This window comes from Oppia nitens, unplaced genomic scaffold (assembly GCF_028296485.1).
Source record: "Oppia nitens isolate AA-2021 unplaced genomic scaffold, nextdenovo-longstitch-racon4-pilon3 scaffold4_pilon_pilon_pilon, whole genome shotgun sequence".
NCBI classification, from domain to species: domain Eukaryota; kingdom Metazoa; phylum Arthropoda; class Arachnida; order Sarcoptiformes; family Oppiidae; genus Oppia; species Oppia nitens.
In genome coordinates, this window is record NW_026533232.1 from 3,010,713 (window position 1) to 3,026,729 (window position 16,017).

A 16,017-nucleotide genomic window follows, 5' to 3' on the forward strand; every position below is an offset into this window, starting at 1 on the left:
GTATATATATATATATGTGTGTGTGTGTGTGTGTATGTATGTTGTAACAGATATCTAAAATACTATATATTATAGTCTAATACAGTATAAACATGATAATAACTACATGTAATTTGTAAATTATGTTATAAATACTATTCAAACATAAAAAAACAAAAGACAAATTATTATTTTTAAAACGATTAATAATATCAAATTGTTTCTTATTTGTATGAAATAAAATACTTATTTTAAATACAAAAAAAATTATATAAGAAATGAAATATTATATTTTTATAATTCAAAATAAGTTGCATTTTCATTAAACAAATCTAATGAATCTCTCATTTTCATTATTTTTAACACTTTAAAATCAATGATATGTCCGAAATGTGCAATTTTGTCATTCAAGTTGTTTTCATAATAAAACTTATAATAATTTTATTAATTATGTTTGTTAATGTTTAAATGAAAATTTGTTAAAAATAAGTATAGTTGTCATAACATATTTTAACTTAAAAATTACAGTCAATAATGATTTCCAACATTTTTAATTGTTGTAAGGTTTAAGTAGTGCCTGAAGTTTGTCACCACTTTGATCTATAATTAAAAAATTGTATAAATTAAGTATATCAAATAATATATAAAATTCAATGCTAGCCATTGACTATAAACTTATTAAGACAATTTCTTTTTCATTTAATGGCTAATAATTTTAAAAATTTCAATTAAAATATAATAACATAAAAATATATTTTTTAAAACTTTAAATTTAAAACTGAATAATTTTGAATTGTCGTAATAAGTTATATCTGTTTTTTTAACAAACCTTTGTTAAGTTCAACTAAAAACATAGACTCTTCTGAAAGATTACGTACGACATCGTCGGTGACTAAAATGCGAATACCTGATGGACCCCACATACAGATTCGGGTTAAACTCATTTTGTTGTTCGACACCAATATTGCACTTAATTTTGTAGTCAACTCTTTGACCGATAAGTTTTCCAAATAGACGGCTCTAAACACTTCATCGTTTTGCAAACAGACATAAATAGTAAGTCGTGGTCTTATGTTTCTGGCATGAAGTGCATTGTAAAGCCGAATGCCATCAGTCAGTCCGCAAATTTGTATGAGATCTTCACGGGATAACCTTAGGATATCAGATCCGGCAAAGTTGGAAAATGTACGGATATATGAATTGAATCGATTCAATTGAAGCCATTTGGTTGTCTGATCGGCGTCTGAGTCAACAGCTAATGGCTTAAAAGTACTATTGATTGAAGGAGTGGTCGGCAAACAATTGGATATCAAATCATGAGAAGAATCACTTTCATAAAAACTGCTAATTGAAATGGGTTTAGGAGTTGATGAATGTTCTGGTGATAAACATTTGTTTGATTCAATGGATTTAGGATTTGCATCAGTGCTTGAAATGGTATTAGAGGTAGATTGAGATGCGGGTGCACTAAATGAGAACAATGAGTCGAGAGAACAGTCGGTAAAAACGGTACAGTCATAGGATGGCTGGAATTTTTCTTGTTCTGAGTGCGGTTTTTTACCCATTTTCTCGCGATCTGTCTTATGCTTTCTATCGGCACCTTTGGGTTTAAACACTTTGACCTGACATGAAGCTGCGTGAAGACATGATGATGGACTCGTGCCGTTATGCGGATAGGTTTCAATAACAATCCTGAATGGCACTCCTTTTTCGCCCCCGTGTTTTTTAGGTGTGAACTCAGTACTTATACAATTAACCTTAAATTTAAATAAAACAATACATTAATAACATTTTGAGTGAACCCGTGGCACAAATACCTTAACGAAAACTCCCGTTTCTTTTGTTGGATCCCAAAAAAATTCACATCTATTGACATGTTTTGGATCATCAAATATGTCGTGTACTCCATAAGTGAGGGGAACATCAATCTCAAGAATCCTATCGGAAGGTCTCTGTTGTTTCCATTGAGATATCAATTCCTTTTCCATATATTGTAATCGTCTTTCTTGAAATCCAACCTTAACTATGGTTTTAAGCATTTTTCCTCTGATTTCTCTGAGATCCCCAACTTTTTTAAGTTTTATTTCATAAGATTGTCCTTTAAATCACATCAATAATAGTTATAAATATTGTATACAATACTAAGTAATTTATAATATTATATATTAATTATAAATTAATACAAACCCTGATTCAAGTACGTCATAGTCTCTTCGTGTAACTTCATGGCCATACTGGTGGCCGCTCCCAAAACATATTGAAATTTGGCAGTACTTCTGGTACTCAATGAGTTGTTTGCAACGACTTCGCGAGTAGGAGAGGGAGAGCCCGTCACATATTGTGGAACTGATAATATTTGGGCCAAAACTGAATTTGTGGTCGGAGTGGGAGTCGATGAGGACGATGGCGATGAAGCTGTTGAATGCGATTGATTGACAGCTCCGGTAACTGTTGTGCGTAGATCTGGGACTGATGAGGAATGCCTGTGTTGGCACCGAATATCATTAGCGCATTCATCATTGCATTCATCATCGTTGAGATAATTGTTTGATATAAGAAACCGATTGTTGTGTTCATTTAGATTGGATTCCCATTCGTTACTTAAGCAGAACCTCTTGATAGCAGTGGTGACCAACTCGTCTTCAGTTCCATAAGTCAAACGGTTTTTCTTTCCGTGGACTACAGCTATGGGACAGTTGGCCTCTTCAGCGTTTGAATGTAGAAGAGGTGAGACACTGCTGTTCCTATGAGTTGTGGTTCCTTCTGAGTGATGGGAATTACGAGAGTTTTGGTGATTAGCTGATGAATGGTTAACATTGTTGTGCAGATGATGACTGTGATTGTGGTGATTATGATGGCTGTGATGTTCCTGTTTGAGAGCACTCAGATTAGGCAAAGCCATCAGAGCCTCGCTGAGGAAGACGTAAACAAAACGATTTATATATTAGATAAACAAAAAAGTCTTATCGCATGACAATCATGTCATTCAAGTCTATTAATGATGACTGACCTCATATTGAAAGACCCGGTCCCCAACTCCATGCCCAGACCCGACAGACTGCCATCAAAGTCAGCAGCCAAGGCATCATCGATGTCATCAACACTCGACCAGTGAACAGCTGCAGTCATTTGACCACAATTTGGGTGAACTGTCCACACAAGACAACTGCGCCCAATAGGTCTATAAATAGCCAATTGATATGTTGTTGTTTGCAGTCAATGCCATAAACACTACAAATATTTACATTAAACACAATGTCATCACTGAATCACTGAATGAGAAGCAATCAAATCACTCAATAAAATACCAGTTTATGGCCCAAAACACTGCCATTACATGCAATACACATACCATTACTGACACCTATTATTAATGACATCATTTGTGACCACAAAAACTACATTTACTTAACATATGTTATCATCAAAATCACTAAATATATTGCTATTTGTTGTCAAATCTTAACAAAGCTTATGGAAAGTACTGTAATGTGTTTACAACTATTGAGACCAACTTTTCCACTAAAAAATCAAACTATAATACAAACATTGTTTTAAACATAGTTTTGACATTTAAATAAAATAATATTAAATAGATTCTGCTAGATCAATTTTATTTTTATTATTATTATGACATTTTAATATACTGTATATACTGTAGAACAACTTTTAGCTAGATGCAATTTTGTTGCTTTTACTTTAATAGTTGACACTGGGACATTTAAATTATAAGCCAATCACATGTCGACAAATTTCAATACAGTATAATAAAGTAAATACTGTACACAATTTAAAGCACACACATAATCAACAATAATAATACAGTACTGTATATAATATTAATAGCATATAATAGCAACTGAAATCTCACACTTAAAAATAGTTTTTATTTAATATAAAGCTTAACATTGAAAAAATTTCTCATTCAATAAACTATAGGTTAATAACTTATTGATTGATTGATTTAATAATGTTTAGATCAAATAAATGAGTTAACATTTGATATAATGTATAAATAGTTATATAAATTGTAATTAATAGTAAAAATAATTTTTTTTAATATTTAAAAACAAATTTTTCGTCACATGACTACTACTACTACTACTAGTTGTAATTTAATACAAGAGAAAATAGGAAATAATTATGAATAAGTTTGATAATCATTATCAATGTTTTGAATACAAATTAGTATTAATCAAACTAATTATGTTATGTTAGGTATAACTTCTAATATAAAATAGGAGACAAAAGTAGTGACAGAGGTTTTTCAAGTAAAACTATATAAAGGAATTGACATAAAACAAAATTATTTTTTTTTGCAACTTTGCATTTAAATGACGGATACAATGATATATAAATATTTTATGAAATTATCAAAATTGATTGGGAATGTCTCAAAAATTATAATAGTTATCCAATTTCTATTAATACTAAAATAAACTAGATGAAAATGTTTGTTTTTTTATTAAATTACTTAAATGACCAGTAATTTTATTATAAACATGAAAAGTTTAAAACTAAATATAATAAAAGTGTCTAGATGAATTCATTAAATTATAGTTATAATCGAGAATAAATCATACATTGAAACAGTATTATTGATTCATACATTCATGGATTGAGACATTAAATAAAATACATTTTCAATTATAAATTTTATTTACAATGTCTACTATCCTAACCTTAGAGCAAAAAATGTCAATAAATGGTCAAGATAAAATTCCCTAAAAATTCCTTAAATTCCCGAATATTCCCGTGTAAATCCCCAGTAAAATAAGTAAATATTCCCAATAAATTACATTATTTATCTAAATATTTTTTTTAATTAATAAAAACAAATTTTAATTATAATTAAAAAAATAAAATAATTCTGTATTTAAAATTTAAAAATATAAAAACATAATAAGACTTGATAAAATATTATCAATTAAAATTATAATTTTTATAAACTTGAAAAATTGGATTAAAATCTCAAAATATCTATCTTAGGGTGGGATCATTTTGGCTAACCCCCTACCCATTGCTTAACTCTGATATTGTAATTTATATTAAATTAATTATTGATAGATATATTATTAATATAAATAAGTAAATAAAAAATATATATATTTAGGACTTTAGTTTAGTCGATAATATTTTATATTATTAGAGAATATAAAAATAAATTTTTTTATGAGACTGGTGTGAGATATTTAATATATACTATATATAGATAATATTATATATGTATATATATTGAATATATCGCAATATATATTATAAAACAAAAAATATGTATTTTTATATGTAATTAAGGCCGAAGACAATAATCGGCTAAATATATGTCACAAATTGTGAGTAATTAAAGTTTTATATAAAAAATATGTAGTTTTTTAAATAATTTAAATTGTAATCACATTTATTGATAATAATTTATAAAATAAAATTCTTTTGTAGCGTACTATAACTTTTACTGTATATAAAAATATATTTATAGAAATTAAAAGGTTTTATATTATAAATATATAAATAAAATACTTATTTTAATTTATCGTAAACTTAAATATTTGAATCAATATATTATATATTATAATGAAAAGACCAATGGATGCCATTTGAGTTTAAATTTACTGAACAAACAAGTTATTGATTATAACTTTTATTTATAAATTAATTTTTTAAATTTATGTTAATATACAGTAATCGCAAAACTTTATTAAATAATTGTTTGTAAAATATATGGCAAAACAAAATATTAGAATAAAAGCTACCCTTTGAGGTCTCAAATGAGTTTGTTTGAAAAGTTTATAATAATAATGTATAATAATTATATTATGTTATGACTTGAGGACAGGGATCAAGTGATGATTCTGTTGTCACAAATGTTGTTAATGTGTTTGGTTGACAACCAAGAGATCACTTGTCCAGTCGTTATGAGTCCTAAAGTGATAACCGAAATGCAGTTGTGGTCCGAAGGATAGGCTTAGGAGTGATCCTAATCTCGAGTATGACTTCTCCTAACAGTGTTGTTGTTGACCAACAAATGGTATGTCTTCAGAGACCAGTTAACTCAATTGTCATTAACTACATGTACTATATTTTATAGTTTGATGTAATTTTCACTGTCAACTAGTTTTTTGTTTTATATAAATTTAATATTAAAATTATCACAAAAATAGTCAAAAAATAACTTATACTTAATTTTGTAAATACTTAATATAATAATTAGAGCATTTATTTCACATATAACTTATATTTTTAGTGATTAAAGATATTAACAAATAATTAGATATAAAAGCAATTGATTGAAAACTAATAATTATATCAAAAGTTTTAGTCACATAAACACTTATAACAACATATTTTTAAAGGTAGTTATATATTATCAATTATTAGCACATATTTCGCATATAACTGTAAAATAATAGTTGAATTACATTTTTATTATGTATTATTTGTGTTGAAATTTAAAAAAATAGTATTTTATATGAATGCAAATTTATTTGTTATTTTTGTAGATTAATAACATAATATTTATGATATATTTTCAACAATTTCCTAATGTCTACTAAAAGACAATAGGAGTGAAAGCATTATTTGCATTAATTAAAATTTATACCAAAATTTTAAAAGCTAAATATTTTTATATTATGTTTTTTAAGTTTAAATAAGAAAAATATAAAATATTGTTTTATCATTAATTGTAACACAAAATTACTTAATTGTAATTTTAAATATAATCACATATTTAGACTTTTCAAAACAATTATAAGCACCTATTTTTACAATTTTAAGCAAATATAGTCACATATTTTTATGTTTTAAAGCAAATATTTTATTGAATAAAACCAGAATTTTAGTCACATATATCTAAAGTTATTAATAATAATTAATTGAATAGTAATTGAATATATTTATTGATAATACTGTTATGTAATACTTAGTGTTGTATTAGGGGTACAATCATATGAATTGTTTGTAAACGTTATTTATGATTACAATACACATTAGTTGATCACAATTTGATTGGTTAGTTGTAATTCATGTGACATTAAACGCATTGAGTGTTAATTCAAAAAACTATTGATGACATCAAAGCTTTCATTCAAATCAAACCGTTTGAATCGCTATTTTAATCAGTATTTCAATTAATTGATATAATTTTTAAACAAATTTTGATGAAATTGTTTTTATTGTAAACTTAATTTTTAAATACTTTTTTTAGTTATTTATTGATATTAAGTGTTTTGATTGTCAAATAAATTGGATTTTATATAATACGAGTTGTAATGCTTTACTCGTCACGTGTTAACCGTAATGTCAAACATCATAGCAAACCATATGTGTGTCCAAACACTTTCAAAAAGATTATGACTCCCGACGGCTGCGTCTATATCGACACCGAAGTTATATCTGATGCACAACTGAAACAACTGGACACTTGTCCGCGTGTTTTACTGACCAGAGTTAAAGATAATGAAGACGAAGATGACGATAGCGAAGATGTGATGTCCGAAATCCTTGGTCTTCCAAATCTAGGAAATACTTGTTTTATTAATGTTATTATACAGGGTTTGACTGATTGACAATCAATTTATTTTATTTTTATTTTATTTTATTTTATTTTATTTTATTTTATTTTATTTTATTTTATTTTATTTTATTTTATTTATATGACTACAGTATTGCGAGTCACTCCGGGATTCAGACAATTTGTTTGTAAATTAAACAAACAATTTGGACACAAATTAGACGACACAAATCAGATGAAACTGACCTCATGTTTACATCAGGTATTTTTTATAATTAAATGTTTAAAATATAATGAAAATAATTATTAATTAATTTTCAGATATTTGTAAAGTTCAGACAAAATGAAGTAAACTGTTGTAAGAAAGTGATTCCAAGTGATAATAAAGAACTGATGAAATCATTTATTAATATCTGTCAGTCGTTGACGTAAGACTTAAAGTCATGTTTTTTTAATTAATTAAATTTTTAAAATTATTACAGCAATCGCTTTGAACCGGAACTACAACACGATTGTCATGAGTTTATCGATTGGTTGGTCAACGAACAGCTTAACAGATACGCATCCATTCGGTTCGATCGCTTCGACGGAACTCTGGCCACGAATAGGATGTGCTCTAAATGCCAAATAAGTGTCGCACTTCCCGATGAATTGTTCGCCGATATTAAAATACCAACTTATGTGACAAGTGATGACTATCGGCGAATATCTTGTGGCCGACAAATGCCAACATTTAGTGATGTCGTTCATCGCAAATATGTTCAGAAAATTAAAAGTTTTTGTAAAAAGTGTCTAACGATGACTACTTTCTCAACCATGAACTCCATAAAAGTGGCCCCAAATGTGTTGATTATGTTTTTAGAAACACTACCAGACTTTGGACACAAATCGAAGAGAAAATCTAATACATCAAAGAAGTTATTTACTCTTCCGTTTCATTTAAAATACTCGACAATTAATGAAGAAATACAGTACTCGTTGTACGGCATTATAATGCACTCGGGTTTGCATAATAACGGTCACTATTACGCTGTAATAAATTCATCACAAGATGTTTTGGCGACTAAACCATCTGATAATTGTTTATGTGATGAGAATGTCCTTTCAGATTCCTCTTGGATTAAAGTGAGCGATGAAGATGTGATTGAAGTTAATGAAGACTATGTACAACAACTTTTGGACTCTAAATCGACTCTTCGGTTAGGTTTTTACCGACAAATATAAAATTGTTTGATTTAATTTAGATTTTTTTATACCGGTAAATCATTTTAATTTTTTTATCGACAAATATTGTGTGTTAATCTGTATATATAATAGTATTTTATCGTTATTTTAATTTATATTAATATAGTTACGGTAATGTTATTTTCTTAATTTGATTTATTATAACATTGAGACCCGTTAATTATATTAAGTTTGTTAAATTTAAAATAATCGTATCACTCATATTTATAATTTTGCATTATATCACTCATAAAAACTGCATTACATTTATAAACTAAAACATAGTTTTAAATAATATTTTTAATTGTAAATATTTTTTTCCCAATATCTAAAATGTGATATTATTTTAAATAAAAAATTTTATATTTGTGGTAAAATGATGCATATTTTACACTGCAATCATTTGAAAAATTTGTTTTTAATAAAAATAATTCACTCATCGATTTATCTAAATCAATAAAATTATTTTACCTGTGGTAATATATTTTATTAGTCATAATTTTATACAAAAATTAACATTTTAAAAACGAAATATATATATATATACTGTATATCATAAATATGTAATTGTGTTTCAAATTTTCATGTTTTATGGTTTAAAGGATCCATACTTTCAATAGTGAACTCGTCGTTACCGAATGATAGGCCGCGACTAAATCCGTCCTAATATAAGAAACAGATATTAGATGTGTTTAAATATATGTCACAATCGACTACAATATGAAATATACCCTCATTTCAGCCAATTTTCTGTCTATAGCACCGATAGCTGTCTCGAGTTCGTGTGCAGCGAACTCTCCCATTCCGAAGGGATCTTTGGCATCATTACCACTGTTGAACGGTTCGCTTCCAAATATATCTTTAGCCGATTTATTTAATGAATGACCATTTGGTACGGACTCTAATGTGGAACCATTGCAACCGTTGTTTAAGTCATTTGCGCGCGGATTGAAGTCCTCATCTTCGGTATCCTTATCGATAATATTTAAATTTTCTAATTTCCGGCCCACAGTAGGCTTTGTATGACTCATGTCTAAATCTAGCAGATTTACCGATTGATTCTCCGAAAAACTGCGGTTAAGTGTTCGCGGAAGAGCACTGGGAGGTGGTTGTAGTGGTGGAAGTACTTGCGGTGGTGTATGACAGTTACTCTTATGATTTACATTGCCATTAACTGCATGAGTGGTATCCGCACTGAAATTTGTTTTAATTTGTTTGTTTTGCTGTGAGTTATGCTCAGAATTGGTGCCATTATTAATACCATTGTTGATACCATTATTGGTACCATTTTGTTCATATTTGCAAAGTCTTGTTTTCAAGTCTTGATTTTGTTGTTCCAGTTCTCGAACTCTTTTTTGTAAAATCATAAGTTGTTTCCTCATTTCCATATCCCTTCCCGATGTCTCCAAAAATCTACGGTACGCCAAATCAAATGCTTGTCCAATGGTTAAAGTTATCTCTTCGGCCAACTTATCGCTGATGAATACAAAACAGTTGTGTTTTTCAGTTTCCGACTCTTTAGCAATGAAACTGAAAAATTTTTTCTCTGACTTGTCATCAGCGCAATAGGATATGCGGTGAAGAGGGAACTGATGGTATATTCTTTTAGATTTGGGCTCTTGAACGGCCACCCCATCAATCGATATCGTTAACTCTACTTTCGGTATTTTAGAGCCTAACATATATTTTTAAGTATAATAAAATTTTTCAATTAGTATTCGTTATTATTTTATATTTAAAAAAAACTGAAAGCAAATTTAAATTAAATAAGATTTCAAAAATAATTATTATTCAAATGATACATACCTTCGGCTCTTTTGATGTGTTGATTAAACTTCAGTTTTCTAATGCCTTCCTTAACTATTTCAATACCCTTTGGCTGATCGACATCAGTATTGCCTAAAAACTGTTTGAAACAAAAATAATTTAAGTATTTGTCATAAAATTATTGACCTATAAATAGTGCCACAAAATAATAATAATTATATATTACTGAATCAAACCTTTACTAAGTATGCGACGTGACCTCTGGTTAAAGCTTCCGACGGATGAATCCAATTGTTTTTATGCAAACTTTTCATATTTTTATTGCCGTTTTGAGTCCATTTCAATAGTGAACTTTGTTTTATCATTTTTTTGCTTTTGTTCTGTCAATTGAATCAATTATAGAATAAAAATAATTATTATTGTATTGTATTATAAATCATTCAACGAATAACTAGAAAAACTATTTTTAAATAAATTATTTTTTATATTTATTTATTTACTAAATAACTATAAAAAAATTAATATCTTTTTCTATTTATCTATAAAATGAAATATAAGTTTATTATAAAAAATATTAATGATTAATAAAATTCAATTAAAATAGTTTATATATGAAACTAATTGTTAATATTTTATAGTTTACACAAACATCATATTTCTTGTGAAACAGCATTCATAGAAATAATCGGATGATATCATTAAAATGCTTTTAAATGTATACCAAATGAGTTAACAATACTTGAAATTGAAGACATTAACTGTTTGTTTAACTATTCATAATATTAACTAACTATTAAGCATAACATCACTTTAAAACAACAAAAATGAGTTTAATATTACTCTACCAGTAAATTCATGTTTTACAACCCATATATTGTATAAGTTATATACAGTACTGTAGTTGTATTATAACATTAATTCACACAAACATCATCACAATATTGCAAAATATTGTTTTGTAATTCAATAAATTATATTTTACTGTATTCCTTATTGTTTAATCAATAATGTTATGATAAATAAATAATTATCGATTTATTCATTATTACAAAACAATTATTAGTTCAATTAAAGCACTTTTAATTCTCTATTTAAGAATACATTGTTTAAGAGATAATATAAAATATTAATTCAATTATAAATAAAAAATTATTTGTTTAATAGCTTAGAGAAAGTGTGAAAACATGAGGAAATCATAGGTTTAGATGGTTTCAAGTCATTTGTCACAATTGGTAAAGAGATTACATTTAAAATTGATTGGTTTGCCTTCAAGTGAGGACCAGTCAGTAACTGGTACTACAAGACTGCAAACATTCAATTGACTAACTAGTCCTGCGATGATATGCAATGCCATCAAAGAGGCGGATGGCTTATACTAACGTCACTATTCAATGAACATCACATTTATAGTCAGTTTGTGTTACAACTATTACCATTCAAAGTCCATTTCTAAGGATGAACAGCACCTATAGGTTTGGTATATTTGCATTGACTATGTTTTACATATATATTATGTATTATTATATAAACAGTAATAACTTACAATTCCTGGAAATTTTTATATAAAAAACTTTACATTGAGTTCACTGTCATCAATATATTGCAATTTTCAAATTTAATGTTAGTTTATTTTTACTATTTCTAATGTTATTAAATAGGTATACATATACAGTATAAATAACTTGTTTATATATATCACTTTTTGTCTAAAAATGATTTAATTGTAAAGCTATATAATACTGTATAATAAATAACAAATAAAATAAACTGTCAAACCTTATGAATTTCACATACACTGATGAAATATACTGTATAATACTAAAATGATTTCCCATTACAGGAGTCATTTAATTATAAAATTATGAAAAAATCAATCAAATAAAGTATTTTATAAATACAATGGCATAACATATTTGCACTAAAAGACACATTCTTTAGTTAAAATAAAACGAAAGAAAAAAAGAAAGAAAGACAGAGACCATGAAATGTCATTATAAGGCAAACCTATAGAGTGGCAAATCAGTGACAAAATAGAAAGCAATGGTTTTTCGAGAATAAATTATCTGTAATGGAAATGAATGCACTATTTTATTTGCAAAAATATTTTTCAAATATGACTACTAGTTTGACTAACTATTCTAAACTTTCAATAAAATATACTTTAGTGTATAATGGACCGGTATATTAACATAGAAAAATATATTTTATCTCAAAAACTTAATAAGAAATTAAAATTCTGTAAATCAAATTATACAAATGTAAATGAATTATTATTAAACTAATATTAGTTATTCTAATATTACGGAATTTACAGAATTTATAATTCATATAGTTTTAAGATATAATAAATAACATAGAAATGTAAATGTTCTTAAAAACTATAATTTTCTAATGACATTCATTAGAAAAACCAGTTTCACCTATTTTATATAATGCCTGTATATTTCTAAATATTATTAAAGTTATGAAAGATATTGCATTTCATTTGAATCATTTCACTGCTTTATCTGATACTACAATAGCGAAGACATGAATATTATTTGAAAATACTTGAGTCTCGGCCTATGATTTGCCAAATCAATGATAAATAGCCTTTTAATAGATCTTATATGCGGGCAATTAGACCCTAACCTCACTTACAAACTATAGAAATACAAAAATATTATAATAAAGTAGATCTACAGTACATAATATGGTTCACAAACAATATAATGTATGCTAATGTAAAATGCATGATACAAATCTTAAATATTTTAGACAACTAATTGATGCAAAAATATTTTAATAATAATAATGTTGTATGAGTTAAACTATGGAAAGAATGTCATATTAAAATATAATTGGTTTGCATTTAGTATAACTAATTGACAGACATTAGATCACAAACAGTTAAACAAAAAATAACATAATATTTGAAATTATTAACAAAATTAACAATTAGTATTATTAACAAAAAAAAACATAACTTTCAAACTTTCTTTAAGCACAGTGGTGTTCACATGTACTGTACTGTTGTAAGTATATAACACAACATTCACAAAACAATTGATAAAAATCTATGTTAAGTACAGGAAATTCACAATTGAAAAATACAGGTAATCATAAATACACTAATAGACTAACAAAATTGTTATTATATTTGTTTTGAACAAAAATTATTTTTTCTTTATTTTTACTTTTATAACTAAATTCCTGAAACACTACTTATTGTTTGGAAATAGTTTTTCATCAGAAAAATGTTGAAAATAATAAAGTTTTTACAACAGTTATGTGTTATGTAGACAACCATTTGTTAACATGTTTTAAAGATAATAAATTAATTGATTTATGCATTCAACTAAAAATATTGGGACACAAAAGCAAATAATGAATATAACTTAAGTTATTAGACACAGAAAGTGAACCAATGTTTATATATTTATGAAGTGTTGTATTACTTCATGAATAAGTCTTCAAAATTCAGGCCATTATTTAGCAATTTATTAAAATGTTATTTTCTATGAGTTTTATATTTTTCCGCATACAATAAATATTTAATTTAATTAATATATACAATCATCGCTGCAATAAACAAAAATTGTGTAATATTTTCATTGATATTAATTCATTTGTTTGAATGGATTAAATAACGTACGGGTAATGTAATGCTAACAAAATTAGTGACAATTTGAGAGAACAATGACCGGACAATAATATTTTTTAATGATATCTCGAGTAACAAAAACAATGGTAACTTTAACTGAGGCACTGGTAGGGCATGACTTGTCTGTTCCAGTGGTGGTTTGTCTCACAGAAACATCAGAAATGGGACACAACATCAATGAAACACATCATAGCTCAGGGATCACGACTTTGAGATAGAGCTCGACTTTAAATAGATCACTAACTCATTGCATACCAACTGATCTTCAGGTTATCAACTCTTATAATAATAACAATTATTTTTAGAAATACCACAAAGTATTGTAACTCATGTTATATGATATATAACTAACTAAATATATAAATAAATATATAATTATTACATAATTGTATTTATTAATAGTAATATAATATAAGTAAAATCGTATACATTTACTACAGTATAATACAGTGTATCATGTTTTCACAAAATAAATACTAAAACATTATTAAATTAAATATAAATCATAAATCATTAACAATTAATTTTAATATTATTTATAAGCAAGATTAACTAATTTTTAAAATTTTAGTAACTCATCAAAAAATATCTAATACCATAATTATAATCAAATAAATAATAAAAATAATAAATGACCGCAAAATTGCATTAAATGTTTGTATAGATTAATATAAATGTCATATCATTCAAATCAATACAAATTGTTTTAACAATAATATTAATAATCCTTTTTTTAAATCAAATAATATAATATATAATTGATTTATAAATACCTTTTAATTGTCGTTAATATGAATGCAGATGTCATAAGCAAACAATTAAATATATAATTTATTTATTTATAAAGTAATGTTAAGCTAAACATTACATAACATGAATACAATCAGAAAATACTTATTAATAATACTAATAATAATATAAATTAATAATAATAATAGTGTAGTAATACTAAATCAATGCATTTATCAATCAATGGGTTAACACATATCATATATGAATAGTTGTATAGTTGTGTCAAAATTGTAATCAAAAAATGTTTGTTTGTTTGTATTGAATAGCAATGAGTTGTTTTGTGGACCAAATGTTACACTAAATGATTGTCACAACAAAACAGTCAACACATACAACACATACCTAATGTATAAACACATAACTAATGGATTGGCAGTCAATTGCAAACTGTAATCACTTTTTGAGTTGTATTGCAATTTTGCAAAGCAGTGCACAACTCGTCCATCGATGACGTAATCACTTGAGGCGTATGTTTTTGGATGTCTTGTTTTACAGACATTTAGTGCACAGATTGAGCCAAACATTGAATGTAATGCACACTAATTGGGGACAAAAATAATGCATTTAATTGTAACGTAAATGTGAATAGTATTGCATTACATAACATAAAGCTTTACGTATAACTAGTATTAATAGTACTGTATATGTATTGCATTACATATACTGTAATGTTTGTGCACTTGATTTCAATGCGGAACTCAATTGACTGCCAAAACATATCATCAAAAAAAAGTTATTTCAAACTTTAGTTCATTGCCTATGATTACAGTCATTGATATATAACTTTAGCCACAATTGACATCAAATTTTTTTTACATAACAATTGATTGACTCTTTTAATGTTATTATCATTTGTATTGTTGGCATAACTTATTTGGAGTTAGCTTTTCATCGCTAACTCATTAAAAACAATGATTGTTATGATCACTGAATTAGCTCAACCTCTAGTATTATATTGTAGTGTATGTTATGTTAAGTTAAGTTAACCTATTAATACAGTATTATGTTGAGGACAGATATATTATTATTGTAATGGCACCGGTAGTTAGCTATGCGTGACAATTACCACTAATACCAACTATTTATTTGCTACAATAATACA

At 26.6% G+C, this 16,017-nt stretch overlaps 3 protein-coding genes across 6 annotated transcripts; 1 reads left to right on the forward strand and 2 right to left on the reverse strand.

Annotated features, from left to right (window-relative positions):
* Positions 1-501: 501 nt before the first annotated feature.
* Positions 502-3,349, reverse strand: LOC128960482 (transcription factor CP2-like). Its single transcript, XM_054306575.1, has 5 exons — positions 2,990-3,349; positions 2,167-2,891; positions 1,797-2,077; positions 809-1,736; positions 502-579 (listed from the first exon to the last, which is right to left on the reverse strand). The coding sequence occupies exons 1-5, from the start codon at positions 3,106-3,108 to the stop codon at positions 530-532; spliced, it is 2,103 nt and encodes a 700-aa protein (XP_054162550.1). The 5' UTR covers positions 3,109-3,349; the 3' UTR covers positions 502-529.
* Positions 3,350-7,017: 3,668 nt separating this feature from the next.
* On the forward strand, positions 7,018-8,770 carry LOC128959905 (uncharacterized). The gene is made up of 4 exons (XM_054305938.1): positions 7,018-7,530; positions 7,642-7,751; positions 7,811-7,917; positions 7,972-8,770. The coding sequence occupies exons 1-4, from the start codon at positions 7,248-7,250 to the stop codon at positions 8,711-8,713; spliced, it is 1,242 nt and encodes a 413-aa protein (XP_054161913.1). The 5' UTR covers positions 7,018-7,247; the 3' UTR covers positions 8,714-8,770.
* Positions 8,771-9,189: 419 nt separating this feature from the next.
* LOC128959517 (PTB domain-containing adapter protein ced-6-like) lies at positions 9,190-14,937 on the reverse strand. Of its 4 annotated transcripts, none has more exons than XM_054305487.1 (5): positions 14,897-14,937; positions 10,717-10,860; positions 10,520-10,619; positions 9,445-10,388; positions 9,190-9,376 (listed from the first exon to the last, which is right to left on the reverse strand). In XM_054305487.1, the coding sequence occupies exons 2-5, from the start codon at positions 10,843-10,845 to the stop codon at positions 9,296-9,298; spliced, it is 1,254 nt and encodes a 417-aa protein (XP_054161462.1). In that variant the 5' UTR covers positions 10,846-10,860; positions 14,897-14,937; the 3' UTR covers positions 9,190-9,295. The 4 variants fall into 4 exon arrangements, with proteins under 4 accessions (XP_054161462.1, XP_054161463.1, XP_054161464.1 ...); XM_054305488.1 differs by lacking the exon at positions 14,897-14,937 and adding an exon at positions 11,726-11,793; XM_054305489.1 differs by lacking the exon at positions 14,897-14,937 and adding an exon at positions 11,220-11,230.
* Between the last annotated feature and the right edge of the window lie 1,080 nt (positions 14,938-16,017).